The 16,585-nt window shown below is 45.0% G+C and overlaps 2 protein-coding genes across 15 annotated transcripts in view; both read left to right on the top strand.

Moving 5' to 3' along the window:
• The first annotated feature begins 1,237 nt into the window (after positions 1-1,237).
• On the top strand, positions 1,238-6,331 carry LOC118414233 (extensin-like). Its single transcript, XM_035818137.1, has 3 exons — positions 1,238-1,948; positions 2,215-2,600; positions 2,896-6,331. Exons 1-2 carry the CDS (start codon positions 1,255-1,257, stop codon positions 2,421-2,423), a joined length of 903 nt encoding a protein of 300 aa, XP_035674030.1. The 5' UTR covers positions 1,238-1,254; the 3' UTR covers positions 2,424-2,600; positions 2,896-6,331.
• A 2,313-nt stretch (positions 6,332-8,644) lies between these two features.
• LOC118414155 overlaps positions 8,645-16,585 on the top strand; it is a 12,738-nt gene continuing 4,797 nt past the window's right edge. For 2 of the 14 annotated variants that reach the window (XR_004830920.1, XR_004830919.1), the window contains exons 1-8: positions 8,645-9,039; positions 10,059-10,242; positions 11,857-11,984; positions 12,080-12,746; positions 13,313-13,439; positions 13,531-14,083; positions 16,125-16,252; positions 16,344-16,500. Coding sequence is in view for 11 of the 14 variants with exons in the window: in XM_035818025.1 (XP_035673918.1) it covers positions 12,597-12,746; positions 13,313-13,439; positions 13,531-14,082; positions 14,177-14,278; positions 14,725-14,751; positions 15,313-15,689 (1,335 nt within the window). In the remaining 3 variants the exon portion in view is untranslated. Of the gene's footprint in view, positions 9,040-9,777; positions 10,243-11,748; positions 11,766-11,856; positions 11,985-12,079; positions 12,747-12,839; positions 12,970-13,060; positions 13,218-13,312; positions 13,440-13,530; positions 14,084-14,176; positions 14,279-14,724; positions 14,752-15,312; positions 16,029-16,124; positions 16,253-16,343; positions 16,501-16,585 lie in introns of those variants that run through there. The other 12 variants (XM_035818025.1, XM_035818042.1, XR_004830921.1 and 9 more) reach the window with 12 other exon arrangements.

The raw sequence follows: 16,585 nt of genomic DNA, 5'->3' as shown, positions 1-16,585 counted from the left end.
CATGTATCTTTTCATTCTTCACACAGAAATGCACTTCTAAACATCCAGGTCAGTCCGCCATGTGATGTACAGGCCGGACCGCCTCTACATCTGCAGGCTGGACTGCGTCAAGACATGCAGGTCGAACAGCCTCAAGACATGCAGGCTGGACCGCCTCTATCCCAGAAGCCCGGACCGTGTCGAGACATGCAGGTCGAACAGCCTGAAGATGAGCACGCCGGGCCGCCTCCATCCTTGCAGGCCGGACCGTGTCAAGACATGCAGGTCGAACAGCGTCAAGATGAGCACGCTGGACCGCCTCCATCCCTGCAGGCCGGACCGTGTCAAGACATGCAGGTCGAACAGGGTCAAGATGAGCACACTGGACCGCCTCCATCCCTGCAGACCGGACCGTGTCAAGATATGCAGGTCGAACAGGGTCAAGATGACCACGCTGGACCGCCTGCATCCCTGCAGGCCGGACCGTGTCAAGACATGCAGGTCGAACAGCGTCAAGATGAGCACGCTGGACCGCCTCCATCCCTGCAGCCCGGACCGTGTCAAGACATGCAGGTCGAACAGCGTCAAGATGAGCACGCTGGACCACCTCCATCCCTGCAGCCCGGACCGTGTCAAGTGCAGGTCGAACAGCGTCAAGATGAGCACGCTGGACCGCCTCCATCCCTGCAGGCCGGACCGTGTCAAGACATGCAGGTCGAACAGCGTCAAGATGAGCACGCTGGAACGCCTCCATCCCTGCAGCCCGGACCGTGTCAAGACATGCAGGTCGAACAGCGTCAAGATGAGCACGCTGGACCACCTCCATCCCTGCAGCCCGGACCGTGTCAAGTGCAGGTCGAACAGCGTCAAGATGAGCACGCTAGACCGCCTCCATCCCTGCAGGCCGGACCGTGTCAAGTGCAGGTCGAACAGCGTCAAGATGAGCACGCTGGACCGCCTGCATCCCTGCAGGGCGGACCGTGTCAAGTGCAGGTCGAACAGGGTCAAGATGAGCACGCTGGACCGCCTCCATCCCTGCAGCCCGGACCGTGTCAAGACATGCAGGTCGAACAGTGTCAAGATGAGCACGCTGGACCGCCTCCATCCCTGCAGCCTGGACCGTGTCAAGACATGCAGGTCGAACAGGGTCAAGATGAACACGCTGGACCGCCTCCATCCCTGCAGCCTGGACCGTGTCAAGACATGCAGGTCGAACAGGGTCAAGATGAGCACGCTGGACCGCCTCCATCCCTGCAGACCGGACCCTGTCAAGACATGCAGGTCGAACAGCCTGAAGATGAGCACGCTGGACCGCCTCCATCCCTGCAGGCCGGACCGTGTCAAGACATGCAGGTCGAACAGCGTCAAGATGAGCACACTGGACCACCTCCATCCCTGCAGGCCGGACCGTGTCAAGACATGCAGGTCGAACAGGGTCAAGATGAGCACGCTGGACCGCCTCCATCCCTGCAGCCCAGACCGTGTCAAGACATGCAGGTCGAACAGGGTCAAGATGAGCACGCTGGACCGCCTCCATCCCTGCAGGCTATAAGAGTGCTGCAGACCATACCACCTGGAGACATGCAGAGCACACCACCTGGAGACATCCAGACCACACCACCTGGAGACATGCAGAGCAAACCACCTGGAGACATGCAGACCACACCACCTGGAGACATGCAGAGCAAACCACCTGGAGACATGCATGCTAAACCATCTCAATACATGCAGAGTGGAAAGGGTCGAAACATGCACACCGGACCACCTCGAGACACGCAGAGTGAAACACCTCGAGACATGCAGGCCACACTACCGACAGACGTACAGGCTGGAGGATCCATACACATGCAGCCTGCACCGCCTCGAGACATGCAGATCGGAGCACCACGAGACATGCACACCAAACTACCTCCAAATAAACAGACCACACAATATGATGATGATGTCACAGAGCTACCTCACACAAAAGGTAAAGACACTTACTTGTTATGAGAACACTTGACATCCAAACTATTGTTAAATGACTCTAAAAACTACAACTTGTTATTAGACTCCTTTGAGACAGACTGATGATGACAAAGCAGAATTCACCCATGCAGCTCTATTCAGCTGGAATGTTCACAATTCTCCTACACTGGACAAAAGTCATGTAGTTTTTGTAAAATGATGTACTTTCCACACTATTATTAAATGACTTCAAAACTTACCACCCATTATTGAACTCCTTACTTCTAGACATGCAGACAACACCACTTCGAGACATGTACACCCAGCCGCCTCAACACGTGCAGACCAGACCGCCTCAAGATCTGCAGACCGCAACGCCTCAAGACGTCCACGACGTACTACCCATACACATGCAGACCACACCGCTCCGAGACCTGCAGTCTGGACTGCCTCCAGATGTGCAGGCCAACCACCTACAGAGGCCAGAGCACCCATAGACATAGAGACCAGACCACCTCGATACATACAGGTTGAACCACCTCGAGACATACACGCTGGACCACCCATAGACATGCAGACCAGTCCGTCTCGTGACATGCTGCCTGAACCGCCTCCAGATATGCAGACCTCACACCGTGCTGATGATGATGTGCCAGAGCTACCAGACAAAAAAAGTAAGGACACTTACTTGTTATAAAAAACTTGATATCCAAACTATTCTTAAGCCATTAAAAACCTACAACCTGTTATTGGACTCCTTCCAGAGTGACTCATGATGACAAATGAAAAGAAGAAATCATCCATGTAGCTCTATCCAGCTGGAAACTCCAAAAAGCACCATTTCCTTCTGCAGTAGTCAAACCCATCTTCAGAACCCATCTCATGTTGTACCTTCTACTCACCTTTCTTATGTGTCATGATGCATCCTTCACAATGTGACATAATATTTCCACATCTTCATCTCTACAGGCACATCTCCATCCCTCCAGGAAACTCTTGAAAGCATCATGACTACCATATCTGCCTGGCCGTCTCCCATTCTAGAACCAGAAGACCTCTTTCCTGATTTGTTTCAGTACATAAACATTGACTAAACATACCTTCATTTTAAATTTACAGTATAAATTACAATATATTGCCCTTCATTCTGACTCTTCTCTTTCTCCTGTGAAATCTTCAAGTACATATATTTTATTTTTGTGCCAAATGAGCTGAAATTTAATATGAAGATACACATACCAAATAGCCCCAAGCGTTTCATTCCCATCCTTTTTTAATAGAGGCCTTAGAAATTATTATATTTAGCATTTTTGGATATTTTTACACCAAATGTATATGTTCCGAGCCAATCTGCCACGGTATTACAACCTATTGCCATTTGATACAGAGATGCATGCGACGTGTATGCCCACAGGACGCCATTAATACTTTCTACATAGATCATATTACACATAAGTTATTTTAAGGTTTCCAGCCTGAGCCTTTTTTGACTAAAAATATATATCTTTTGGCTCATATGCCCATGTACTGAAAGCAAGTAACAACCTTAAATTTGGCATGAAAGTATGTAAAACAACTGCCCACAATACTTCATCTTCACTTCTGGTACACATTGCTTTAAATTGTTCAACTTTGGGATCTTTTGACATTTATACACTGCAAATCTAAAGCTTTACCTCTTATGCCTTTGCCTGCATAGTACATGATCTGAAATTTAGTATGATGCTGCATATGCAAATTGTGCCCATAGGCATTCCTGTCTATGGTGTAAATCACTTAAAATTGTTAAAGTTGGGATATTTCCACCAAAATTGTATATTTTCCCTTTTGTTATGTTGTTATTCTTATTGTTACCGTTCATACATATTGGGCCTTTGTTGAAAAAATTGCAAAATCATGAGAAAAACCTTCTTGTGCATATTTCACATGTTCAGGTTAACCTTTTTTACTCCATTATCAAAAAAAAGCTTTCAAAAAACATTATTCGACTACATCAAATGGAAATTATCATGTGCAAGACGATTCCAGCTTGTGATGTTCCTAATAGGTTTTCCAAATCATAACACGGAGAGGGAAGCTTATATTACTCTGTACATGTTACTTCATTCAAAAGTAAAACTGTTGTGAAGATAGAGATATACTATATCAAAGAGTTTATATTTTGAAAACAAACCAGAAAGAGGATTTCTACATTATATAAAAGTTGGCCACTATAGCACACTGCTCAGTGGTGCTGTACAAAGCCATGCAGTAGTTTGATACTTGTTTCAACTATTTTTGTTGTTAAAGTTATTTTTGTACTTCTACATACTAGTATTTATCCATTACCGATTTAGTCAAACATGTAACGAGAAAGTTCAAGATGGAAATGTAGCAAAGACAAGTCAACTGTTCGGCTCACTGTAGTTTTACTTTCTGTTTCTGTACAACATAGGTCCGTTCATTTAACAAAGCAATATCTTTCGACAAGGAGAACATTCACTTATCAAAAAACATTATTATGCCATGAACAAGTGCAATTACTCATACAACATTCCTCCTTTAACTATTTAAAACTTCTGAACCAGTTACATATTCCATACGTTTGTTGCATTATTCTGTTGCATTCTCATTTACATTCATACAGCATTCCATCCATTGACCTCACAGTACATGAAGTGAGTAAAATGATGCTGGCAATTTACACAGCCTGTACTTGTGTTTTGCTGAGTCTGCCTATCGTTTATGAGTGGATGACTCAACAGAATATCTCAGCTTTCATTCTGATATGAGTGGATGTATGTGACATTAAGGTTCTTGATTTGGGCTGTGTACCTAAACAAATTTGAGGTACACCTGTACCTAAAAAAGTTTAACCAAGTATATGTAAGTTAAACATGTAGCTAACTGTCTTTTCTTGTGACAAATTGTCATCTATGTATGAAGAATTACATATTTCAATCTCAAAACAATTTCTTTGCAAGTTTTCTTAAGTTTTTTTTCCAAAATTATCACCATCGTCATTGTTGATTCGGGATATCTTGTCCAGCAGTGTTAAAAAGTAGTGTTTAATAGTGATTTAGTGTGTTTACGTACAGGTACACAGATGCTTAGGTCCGGACCTGTACCTAAACAATTTTTTAGGTACGATACAGGTACAGGTATTTAGGTACACAGCCCTATTCTTGATAGTTGCTAAACAATTCAAACCATGTTGACTACATCATCAGAATTTGTTTCACACAATAAGAGTCTCCAGCCAACCCCCGACAAACACCAACAATAGTACGTTTCTTAGAAATCACGTTGCATTCCATTGCCACACACCCATTCCTGCACAGGCCAAATACATTTTGACGCATTGGATGAAACTTCATCTGTGTTGCTAGAATACATTATAGGGAAATGCTAAATTTCCTTTCCAACACTAATATAATGTAGGGACTTACCCCTACATTTTCGATCGATCTCCATCAGTTATGTCAGGAACACACCACTTTTTTGCAGGAGGAGGTCATAAATATCAGAAAGTCTATGTGCTAAACATCTTGTTGAGATTTTGTCAGCGCTGCTGGAACATACCCAGCATATCCATCACGTGAAGAACTCGCAACATTTTGTAGAACTTGTTAAACATCAGAGAGTCCAAGCGGATGAAGAGTTACGTTCCTTCGATGTGACGGCTCTATGCGTCCGTGCCTGTAAACAAAGCGACAAAGATGATTCTTAGTCGCGTTTGTCAAGTGCGGTAAATCTGTCCTGTTACAAAGGCCTAGTCACACCGTCCTCCATTGTTTACAATGTGGGCGCCGCCATCTTGGACCGCAAAGGCTCCTGGGACAAATCCAGCGGCAAGCTGGACTCTTAGCGCCGCCATCTTGGGTCACGCCAGGTTAGGGAGAAGAAGTGCTCTTCGGGTGTTTTCGCGCTGGCCGCTGTTCAATCCCAGTACATCTAAGTCGGCCTGCAACAGCTCCAAGTCGCGAGACACGCTCAAAATCTCTGCTTCCAATTCGGTCTCCATTCGAGTTTTCGGCGTAGACGAAGGTAAACGAGTACGAGTCGGTGTTGCTGTCGTCGTTGTCGGTTGTTCCGGCCGATTCGCTCTTGGGAGAACATACTCCGCCCCACTGATAATATCTCGCCGCCGGACGAGTCATTCTTCCGGCACCGACCATCTTGAACGAGGAAACATAGCTTGGATACACATAGAAACTTGCGGCATCTCACCTATAGACAAATGGCGGCCATCTTGAATTCAGGCAAACCTCAAGAGATCTCGCGAGATCTCGCGATTTTAGCCGCGACATTTAGTCAAACTTCACGAGATCACGCGAGATCTCGCAATTTTAGCCCCGAGATTCAAGCAGATGCATGGTAGCAACCATTACATACGCACCTGAATAAAGTTTTGTTTAGAATAGGGTAGTCTTTTTGCGTAAAAATACATTTGAAAATGGTTTCCTTGTTAATTTGACATTTTTTGTCTACTAAATTCCAAAAAAAAAGTGAAAATGTTCGGACCACTGACTGAGAACTGACTGTATTATATATAGTTAAGTAGAAAGTGCAACAATAATTGAGACATTAAATATTTTGTCAAATATATTTATTATGACATGAATAAAAACACTGTACAGACCTTTCATTTAAAAAGTATGACTTTAGATACTTTAGTTTAAGTTATTGAACCTATTGTCTACTTCATGGTGGTCCTATCCATGTGATCATAATAAAAGTCACTATAAAATAGTCTTTGTACACCAACAGTTACACAATAAAAACAATAAAACAAATTGATAATCGTGAAAACATATCTAACAATCAGTAATGAATTGTTTCGGGTTGCTAATTTGGTGGCCATTGAAATAATATTGTAATAAATTGTATACAATAACATTTTATGGTGTATTTCCCTTATCAAAGGGGAAAAGGCTACAAGCATCAGAGGTTAGTCTCTACCAAACTCCAAGTCGCTGGAAAAAATCGTAGAAATGGTACAAATAGAGGAGTATGCCGGCCAGACGAATATAGCCGGCTAAGCAACAGTAACGCGACCGCGAGCTGTTCCCTGGCCGGTTATATTCCTATTTGTTCCATTTCTACGATTTTCCAGCGATCCGGAGTCTGGTAGAGACCAAGGAGACTAATCAGAGGTAGACTATATGTTCTTAAGTTATCTTACAAATGCTGCACAAATGTGGCCTATAAATTATGATATATCATTTAATAACATATTTTGAAACTGTTGAACTTTGTTCAGTTAAGCCACATAGTTTTTTGGCTCAACAACAGAACCCTCATGCAGTGGTCAGGTAGACTGAGAGGATGCTACAGCAGGCATGGTACTACTACTAGTACTAGGGGCCAGCCAGTTCCCAGTTCTCTTCAACTTTCAGCTGCTCTTGGGAGTCCTGCCAGGATGACAAAAAGAATGATTAATCTACTGCTCAAAACAGTATTCTAAAAATACGTGGCAACTTCTACAATTCAAGGAAGCTATTACATATTATACACATAACGTTACTATGTAGAATGGGATGAGGCTATATAGTCTTCAGTCTTTCATGGAAATCAGCAGAATAACTAACACAGAACCGTGAGGGAACTGAACATTTGCCGAGATGAATACATGATGAATTAAAAAAAACATATATATATATATTATTGATATTATTAATCTTATTAATAATCAAACAAGATGCAAAACTCTTCAGTTCTTTCCTTTGGTTAAAATCACCTATACAGTGACAGTGACGTCATAGAAAGATGAAATAAAAACCATTGTAATTGTCAGATCTGGCTCTATGATATGATATAAGTTTCAGTACCCTAGGACAAAGGACAATTTTTGACCTGAACACACATTCTTTTATTTAGAGCATATTTATCAGCCCTGTCAGTCTCCTTTCCTCTATATACTACTTACTTGTTACTTGATAAGGTCTATATACATTTATTTATCACTTGCAGCTTTCCTGGCTAAGAAAGTTTTCATGTCTTCAGAGCATGCCAATCATAATGCTATGCACGCATATAAGCTATACTAAGACAATGATCATTTCTGCTATTTAAGCTTCTGCGTCTAGAAATAGGCCTTATTTCAAAAACTTTAGGCCATGCAATAACATGCCAGGCCCCCATGGGACAGACAGTTCAGGCGCACTTTTCATGCCAAAAATCCATGCATATTCCTCGCGTCTAAAAAAATATGGCCGCGTCTAGAAAAAGTTCCTATGTAATAAATAACACGCCATGACGTGTCTGGAACCAAAGCTGGAACCCACAAAAAAATCCGCTAGTTCCAGAAAAAATTATGCAGTTAATTACAAACTAATTACTCCAAGACATCCTTATACTAATCATTCATAGTTGCGTTCCAATATCTTCCGATTAGCCTCTTTAATTAATACTTCCATATTTTGTGCAAGTGAAAAAAAGCAAGGCCACCCTACATCTGCTTTATTTAGCTCGTGTTTATCCAATATGCAAATAACACAACCCCAATTTCACGACCACATAGCTCCCTCGTTTGGTCAATCATACATTCACTGCAGTTCTGAACAAAAAGCTATAATTAAATCCTGACTAAACAGCAAGAAGAAAAAAGAAAACAACCCAAGCAAAAACACCCAAAATTGCACTTCTTTTCTAAAACGTACTGTACACAAAAGTTCTCATCATGCAAAATTCTTCGTGGTCTATGGCATACTGTACCTGGAAGTACCAGCCACGACTCTAACTGCATGACGTTAGTTCTTCATGCCAAGTCGGGTCTTCACTTCAGTTTATGACGCAGTTCGATTCGTATCCCTTTAAGACCTTGCTCGGCTGTTCTTCCGAGTGTTTCCACCCAAGACCCATCTTATCTCGTTGTCAAAATTTTTTACGATCATCCTGTACCTTTTGTGCTTTGCTACAACGGAAATACGACTTCTTTCCCTTCGCAGTTTACGGCCTGGTTTACAGCAGCGACACTCCTACCAAAAAGTCTACTCTACTCAACTCTGACGTTAATCCACTCCACTCCACTCTGTTCTACAACAAGTATCCGTACATCGAGGTGTAACGGTATACCTCTATTTCTCCCTTGTTCGTCGAGAACACTCTTGTGAAACAACTCCTGCAGAACAGGTTAGTACCCATCATCTAATATTTTTGTTCCTTTTGGAGTTCATTTTGTGCTGATTAAAAATTCCTAATAGTGTATTGCTATTTCCTGGTAATCTTTAAAAAAGACATATCCATGAAAGTTAATCATAGGCCCAGCCTACGGTAACAAAAATTCTGTCGTCTACGTACGGTCCTCATAAGGCCATCTCCTTTTTTGTATTATAACGGACAAGTCAGCCTTACACGGAAACCACAGGAAACCCCATTTAAGCTTCGGTTCGACTGTAAACAGCGTGAGTACAGCGGCTCCCGGGCAAGAACAAGGATTAGCCATATGGCCATAATAGGTAACGTTAGCAGAGCACAGCTTTCGGCCTCTCGTGATCTCTCATGGTGGCTGCCTTCGACCCACAAAAAATATGATAGAGTGCACATTAGACTAATCATTCATAGTTGCGTAATTGTCGTTCCAATATCTTCCGATTAGCCTCTTTAATTAATACTTCCATATTTTGTGCAAGTGAAAAAAGCAAGGCCACCCTACATCTGCTTTATTTGTCTCGTGTTTATCCAATATGCAAATAACACAACCCAAATTTCACGACCACATAGCTCCCTCGTTTGGTCAATCATACATTCACTGCAGTTCTAAACAAAAAGCTATAATTAGATCCTGACTAAACAGCAAGAAGAAAAAAGACAACAACGCAAGCAAAAACGCACAAAATTGCACTTCTTTTCTAAAACGTACTGTACACAAAAGTTCTCATCATGCAAAATTCTTAGTGGCCTATGGGATACTGTACCTGGAAGTACCAGCTACGACTCTAACTGCATGACGTCAGTTGTTCATGCCAAGTCGGGTCTTCACTTCAGTTTATGACGCAGTTCGATTCGTATCCTCTTTAAGACCTTGCTCGGTTGTTCTTCCGAGTGTTTCCACCCAAGACCCATCTTATCTCGTTGTCAAAATTTTTTACGATCATCCTGTACCTTTTGTGCTTTGCTACAACGGAAATACGACTTCTTTCCCTTCGCAGTTTACGGCCTGGTTTACAGCAGCGACACTCCTACCAAAAAGTCTACTCTACTCAACTCTGACGTTAATCCACTCCACTCCACTCTGTTCTACAACAAGTATCCGTACATCGAGGTGTAACGGTATACCTCTATTTCTCCCTTGTTCGTCGAGAACACTCTTGTGAAACAACTCCTGCAGAACAGGTTAGTACCCATCATCTAATATTTTTGTTCCTTTTGGAGTTCATTTTGTGCTGATTAAAAATTCCTAATAGTGTATTGCTATTTCCTGGTAATCTTTAAAAAAGACATATCCATGAAAGTTAATCATAGGCCCAGCCTACGGTAACAAAAACTCTGTCGTCTACGTACGGTCCTCATAAGACCATCTCCTTTTTTGTATTATAACGGACAAGTCAGCCTTACACGGAAACCACAGGAAACCACATGAAGGAGTCTATAATATACTGAAATACAGTATGTTTTGATGAGTAAACATGGCAGGTCGTTAATGTTGTATTCTGCCGTAGAATAATCTACAAATGGCCTTGGAATGAAGACAACGTCAGAAAATGCCTGAGACGGGCCGGGCCGCCGACGGTCATGTTTGTTTTCAGTGCAGATCTACAGTACGTTTGTTTAGCGGCGTCTGACAACTTTCACAATAAGACAGCTGATACCTACCGAAGATCAGTTAAAAAAACTGGGTACAAACATTTTTCTGAGTGGAGAGTTGTATTGTTGAGGGGAGAGTGCTGATTTGCGATATGATCGGATCAGGTCCTAATATGCGGTGTGACCATAATTTTTTCAGCGTAAGAACCTGCTCTCGATATGCTGGAAATCGCGAATAAACGCTAGACAAGTGGCTCTCAACAGTCAACATCATTGATAGAATAACTACTTGTTTACACTTGTCAACATTGTTATCTATACCAAATTACTTACTAAGTAATTTTATGTATGTTTACTATATCTTCTGTATACTTCATGTTGCAATCAGCCCTCGGCAAGAACATGCAAATCAGGGCTTTCGCCAGCTCGGAATTTTTCCCCTCCGCCAATTCCAGTTGTCGCAAAAACCACGAAAATTGATTAGAAGCACTCAACTGAGACCATGAAAAATGGGTTTTAATAAGATTATAGTATGCGAAACGGGCGCCGACACACATTGTCAGCAATCAAAAATATAGCAAAACAAAAAGTGTGTGGCTTTTTTTATGGCCATGGACGGCGTCCGCAAACCGCCTATAGCTTCCACCAAGGATTTTTGTTCGTCAAGGATGACCGATTGGTTTGAAAATTTTCCCGTCAGACGCAGCAAATTTCCGTCCATTGACGGAAAAACGGACGCTGGCTAGAGCCCTGTTGCAAATACACTTCTCATTGAATATACCACTGAACATTTCTTGCTGTCCCAAGATACAAAACATGTCTCCATGTAGTAACATTTCAACTGCTTTAATTTCTGTTTTGTGTACAACTTCCCACTTTCATTGACAATCAACATTGCATGTCACTTCACTTTAGTCATCCTTATCAGGTGACATTGTATGAAAACTAGCAAAACACTTGTAAAAACTCAAACCCCTCTATATCAATACTATCTTATAACCTTGAACTACTGTAATGCAGACCGGACCAACTATACACATGCAGACCACACATTTAAACATGCAGACCAGACTGCCTCCAGATATCAAGGCCAAAGCTACCAGACACAAAAGGTAAGCACACTTACTTGTTATCACAACACTTGACCTCCAAACTGTTGATAAATGCCTTCAAAACCATCCACCTGTTACTCCTTCCTTCTAGACATGCACACTGGACCACCTCGAGACATGCAGGCCGGACCGCCTATACACATGCAGACCACACATTGATACATGCAGGCCAGACTGCCTCCAGACATAAAAGCCGGACAAAGCTACCTCACACAAAAGGTGAGCATATTTACTTGTTACAACAACAGTTGACATCCAAACTATTGTTAAATGACTATAAAACCTACCACCTTTTATTGACTCACCTTTTCTAGACATGCATACCAGACCACCCATACACATGCAGACCACAGGTCGACACAAACAGACTGCACAACGTCGACACATGCAGGCCGGACCACCTCGAGAAATCCAAGCTGGACCACCTCTAGACATGCAGGCCGGACCACCTCAACACATCCAGCCCGACCACCTCCAGACATGCAGGCCGGACCAGCTCGAGACATGCAGGCCGGACCACCTCTACACATGAAGACCACACATTGAGACATGCAGGCCACACCACCTTTACACATGAAGACCACACATTGAGACATACAGGCCAGACCACCTCGAGAAATGCAGGGCGGACGACCTCAAGACATGCAGGCCGGACCACCTCGAGAAATCCAGGCTGGACCACCTCTACACATGCAGACCGGACCACCTCGACACATCAAGGCCAGACCACCTCCAGACGTGCAGGCCAGACCACCTGGAGACATCCAGGCCGGACCACTTCGAGACATGCAGGCCGGACCACCTTTACACATGCAGACCACACATTGAAACATGCAGGCCGAAGAACCTCGAGACATGCACGCCGGACCACATCGAGACATGCAGGCTGGACAACCTCGAGACATCCAGGCTGGACCACCCCGACGCACAAAGACCGGACCACCTCGACACATGCAGAGACAACGCTTCCTCACAAAAAAGGTAAGCACACTTACTTGTTATAACAACACTTGACATCCAAACTGTTTATACATGACTTCAAAACCAAACACCTACTATTCACTCCTTCCTTCTAGACATGCACACTGGACCACCTCGAGACATGCAGGCCGGACCGGATATACACATGCAGACCACACATTGAAACATGCAGACCAGACTGCCTCCAGACATCAAGGCCAAACAAAGTTACCAGACACAAAAGGTAAGCACACTTACTTGTTATCACAACACTTGACCTCCAAACTGTTGATAAATGTCTTCAAAACCATCAACCTGTTACTCCTTCTTTCTAGAAATGCACACTGGACCGCCACAAGACATGCAGGCCGGACCGCCTATACACATGCAGACCACACATTGAAATATGCAGGCCACACCACCTTGACACATGCAAATCTCACAGAAGAAAGTGTGTTGCTTATGTAGAGATAAAACTTCCTCACACAAAAGGTAAGCACACTTACTTCTTATAACAACACTTCACGTCCAAACTGTTGATAAATAACTTCAAAACCAAAGACCTACTATTCACTCCTTCCTTCTAGACATGCAGACTTGACCGCCTCAAACATGCAGACCGGACCGGCTATACACATGCAGACCACACATTGAAACATGCAGACCAGACAGCCTCCAGACATCAAGGCCAAACAAAGTTACCAGACACAAAAGGTAAGCACACTTACTTCTTATCACAACACTTGACCTCCAAACTGTTGATAAATGTCTTCAAAACCATCCACCTGTTACTCCTTCCTTCTAGACATGCAGACTGGACTGCCTCGACACATGCAGGCCGCACCACCTCGAGAAATCCAGGCTGGACCACCTCTAGACATGCAGGCCGGACCACCTCAACACATCCAGGCCGACCACCTCCAGACGTGCAGGCCGGACCACCTCAAGACATCCAGGCCGGACCACCTCGAGACATGCAGGCCGGACCACCTTTACACATGCAGACCACACATTGAGACATGCAGGCCAGACCACATCCAGACATGCAGACCAGACCACCTCGAGACATCCAGGCTGAACCACCTCAAGACATCCAGGCCGGACCACCTCGAGACATGCAGGCCGGACCACCTTTACACATGCAGACCACACATTGAGACATGCAGGCCAGACCACCTCCAGACGTGCAGGCCGGACCACCTGGAGACATCCAGGCCGGACCACTTCGAGACAAGCAGTCTGGACCACATCGACACATGCAGGCTGGACAACCTCGAGACATCCAGGCCGGACCACCCCGAGACACAGAAACCGGACCACCTCGACACATGCAGAGACAACGCTTCCTCACAAAAAAGGTAAGCACACTTACTTCTTATAACAACACTTCACCTCCAAACTGTTGATAAATAACTTCAAAACCAAAGACTTACTATTCACTCCTTCCTTCTAGACATGCAGACTTGACCGCCTCAAACATGCAGACCGGACCGGCTATACACATGCAGACCACACATTGAAACATGCAGACCAGACAGCCTCCAGACATCAAGGCCAAACAACGTCAAGATGACCACGCTGGACCGCCTCCATCCCTGCAGGCCGGACCGTGTCAAGACATGCACGTGGAACAGCGTCAAGATGAGCACGCTGGACCGCCTCCATCCCTGCAGGCCAGACCGTGTCAAGACATGCAGGTCGAACAGCGTCAAGATGAACATGCTGGACCGCCTGCATCCCTGCAGGCCGGACCGTGTCAAGACATGCAGGTCGAACAGGGTCAAGATGAGCACGCTGGACCGCCTCCATCCCTGCAGGCCGGACCGTGTCAAGACATGCAGGTCGAACAGCGTCAAGATGAGCACGCTGGACCGCCTCCATCCCTGCAGGCCGGACCGTGTCAAGTGCTGGACCACCTCGAGACATGCAGGCCGGACCGGATATACACATGCAGACCACACATTGAAACATGCAGACCAGACTGCCTCCAGACATCAAGGCCAAACAAAGTTACCAGACACAAAAGGTAAGCACACTTACTTGTTATCACAAGACTTGACCTCCAAACTGTTGATAAATGTCTTCAAAACCATCAACCTGTTACTCCTTCCTTCTAGACATGCACACTGGACCGCCACAAGACATGCAGGCCGGACCCCCTATACACATGCAGACCACACATTGAAATATGCAGGCCACACCACCTTGACACATGCAAATCTCACAGAAGAAAGTGTGTTGCTTATGTAGAGATAAAACTTCCTCACACAAAAGGTAAGCACACTTACTTCTTATAACAACACTTCACCTCCAAACTGTTGATAAATAACTTCAAAACCAAACACCTACTATTCACTCCTTCCTTCTAGACATGCAGACTTGACCGCCTCAAACATGCAGACCGGACCGGCTATACACATGCAGACCACACATTGAAACATGCAGACCAGACAGCCTCCAGACATCAAGGCCAAACAAAGTTACCAGACACAAAAGGTAAGCACACTTACTTCTTATCACAACACTTGACCTCCAAACTGTTGATAAATGTCTTCAAAACCATCCACCTGTTACTCCTTCCTTCTAGACATGCAGACTGGACTGCCTCGACACATGCAGGCCGCACCACCTCGAGAAATCCAGGCTGGACCACCTCTAGACATGCAGGCCGGACCACCTCAACACATCCAGGCCGACCACCTCCAGACGTGCAGGCCGGACCACCTCAAGACATCCAGGCCGGACCACCTCGAGACATGCAGGCCGGACCACCTTTACACATGCAGACCACACATTGAGACATGCAGGCCAGACCACATCCAGACATGCAGACCAGACCACCTCGAGACATCCAGGCTGAACCACCTCAAGACGTCCAGGCCGGACCACTTCGAGACATCCAGGCTCGACCACCTGTACACATGCAGACCACACATTGAGACATGCAGGCCAGACCACCTCTAGACATGCAGGCCGGACCACCTCGACACATCGAGGCCGACCACCTCCAGACGTGCAGGCCGGACCACCTCGAGACGTGCAGGCCGGACCACCTCGAGACATGCAGGCCGGACCACCTTTACACATGCAGACAACACATTGAGACATGCAGGCCAGACCACCTCCAGACGTGCAGGCCGGACCACCTGGAGACATCCAGGCCGGACCACTTCGAGACAAGCAGTCCGGACCACATCGACACATGCAGGCTGGACAACCTCGAGACATCCAGGCCGGACCACCCCGAGACACAGAAACCGGACCACCTCGACACATGCAGAGACAACGCTTCCTCACAAAAAAGGTAAGCACACTTACTTGTTATAACAACACTTGACATCCAAACTGTTTATAAATGACTTCAAAACCAAACACCTACTATTCACTCCTTCCTTCTAGACATGCACACTGGACCACCTCGAGACATGCAGGCCGGACCGGATATACACATGCAGACCACACATTGAAACATGCAGACCAGACTGCCTCCAGACATCAAGGCCAAACAAAGTTACCAGACACAAAAGGTAAGCACACTTACTTGTTATCACAACACTTGACCTCCAAACTCTTGATAAATGTCTTCAAAACCACCAACCTGTTACTCCTTCCTTCTAAACATGCACACTGGACCGCCACAAGACATGCAGGCCGGACCGCCTATACACATGCAGACCACACATTGAAATATGCAGGCCACACCACCTTGACACATGCAAATCTCACAGAAGAAAGTGTGTTGCTTATGTAGAGATAAAACTTCCTCACACAAAAGGTAAGCACACTTACTTCTTATAACAACACTTCACCTCCAAACTGTTGAAAATAACTTCAAGACCAAAGACCTACTATTCACTCCT

The sequence above is a fragment of the Branchiostoma floridae genome, chromosome 1, assembly GCF_000003815.2.
Source record: "Branchiostoma floridae strain S238N-H82 chromosome 1, Bfl_VNyyK, whole genome shotgun sequence".
Lineage (NCBI taxonomy): Eukaryota > Metazoa > Chordata > Leptocardii > Amphioxiformes > Branchiostomatidae > Branchiostoma > Branchiostoma floridae.
The sequence above is the reverse complement of the archived record's forward strand: the minus strand, read 5'-3'. Positions and strand labels throughout refer to the sequence as shown.

Bases quoted from the DNA above. Each gene is read 5' to 3' on its own strand.
- LOC118414233 (XM_035818137.1), top strand. From the start codon at position 1,255: ATGCAGGTCGAACAGCCTGAAGATGAGCACGCTGGACCGCCTCCATCC. The intron at 1,949-2,214 runs GTAAAGACACTT...CCTTACTTCTAG, and splicing joins AGAGCTACCTCACACAAAAG to ACATGCAGACAACACCACTT.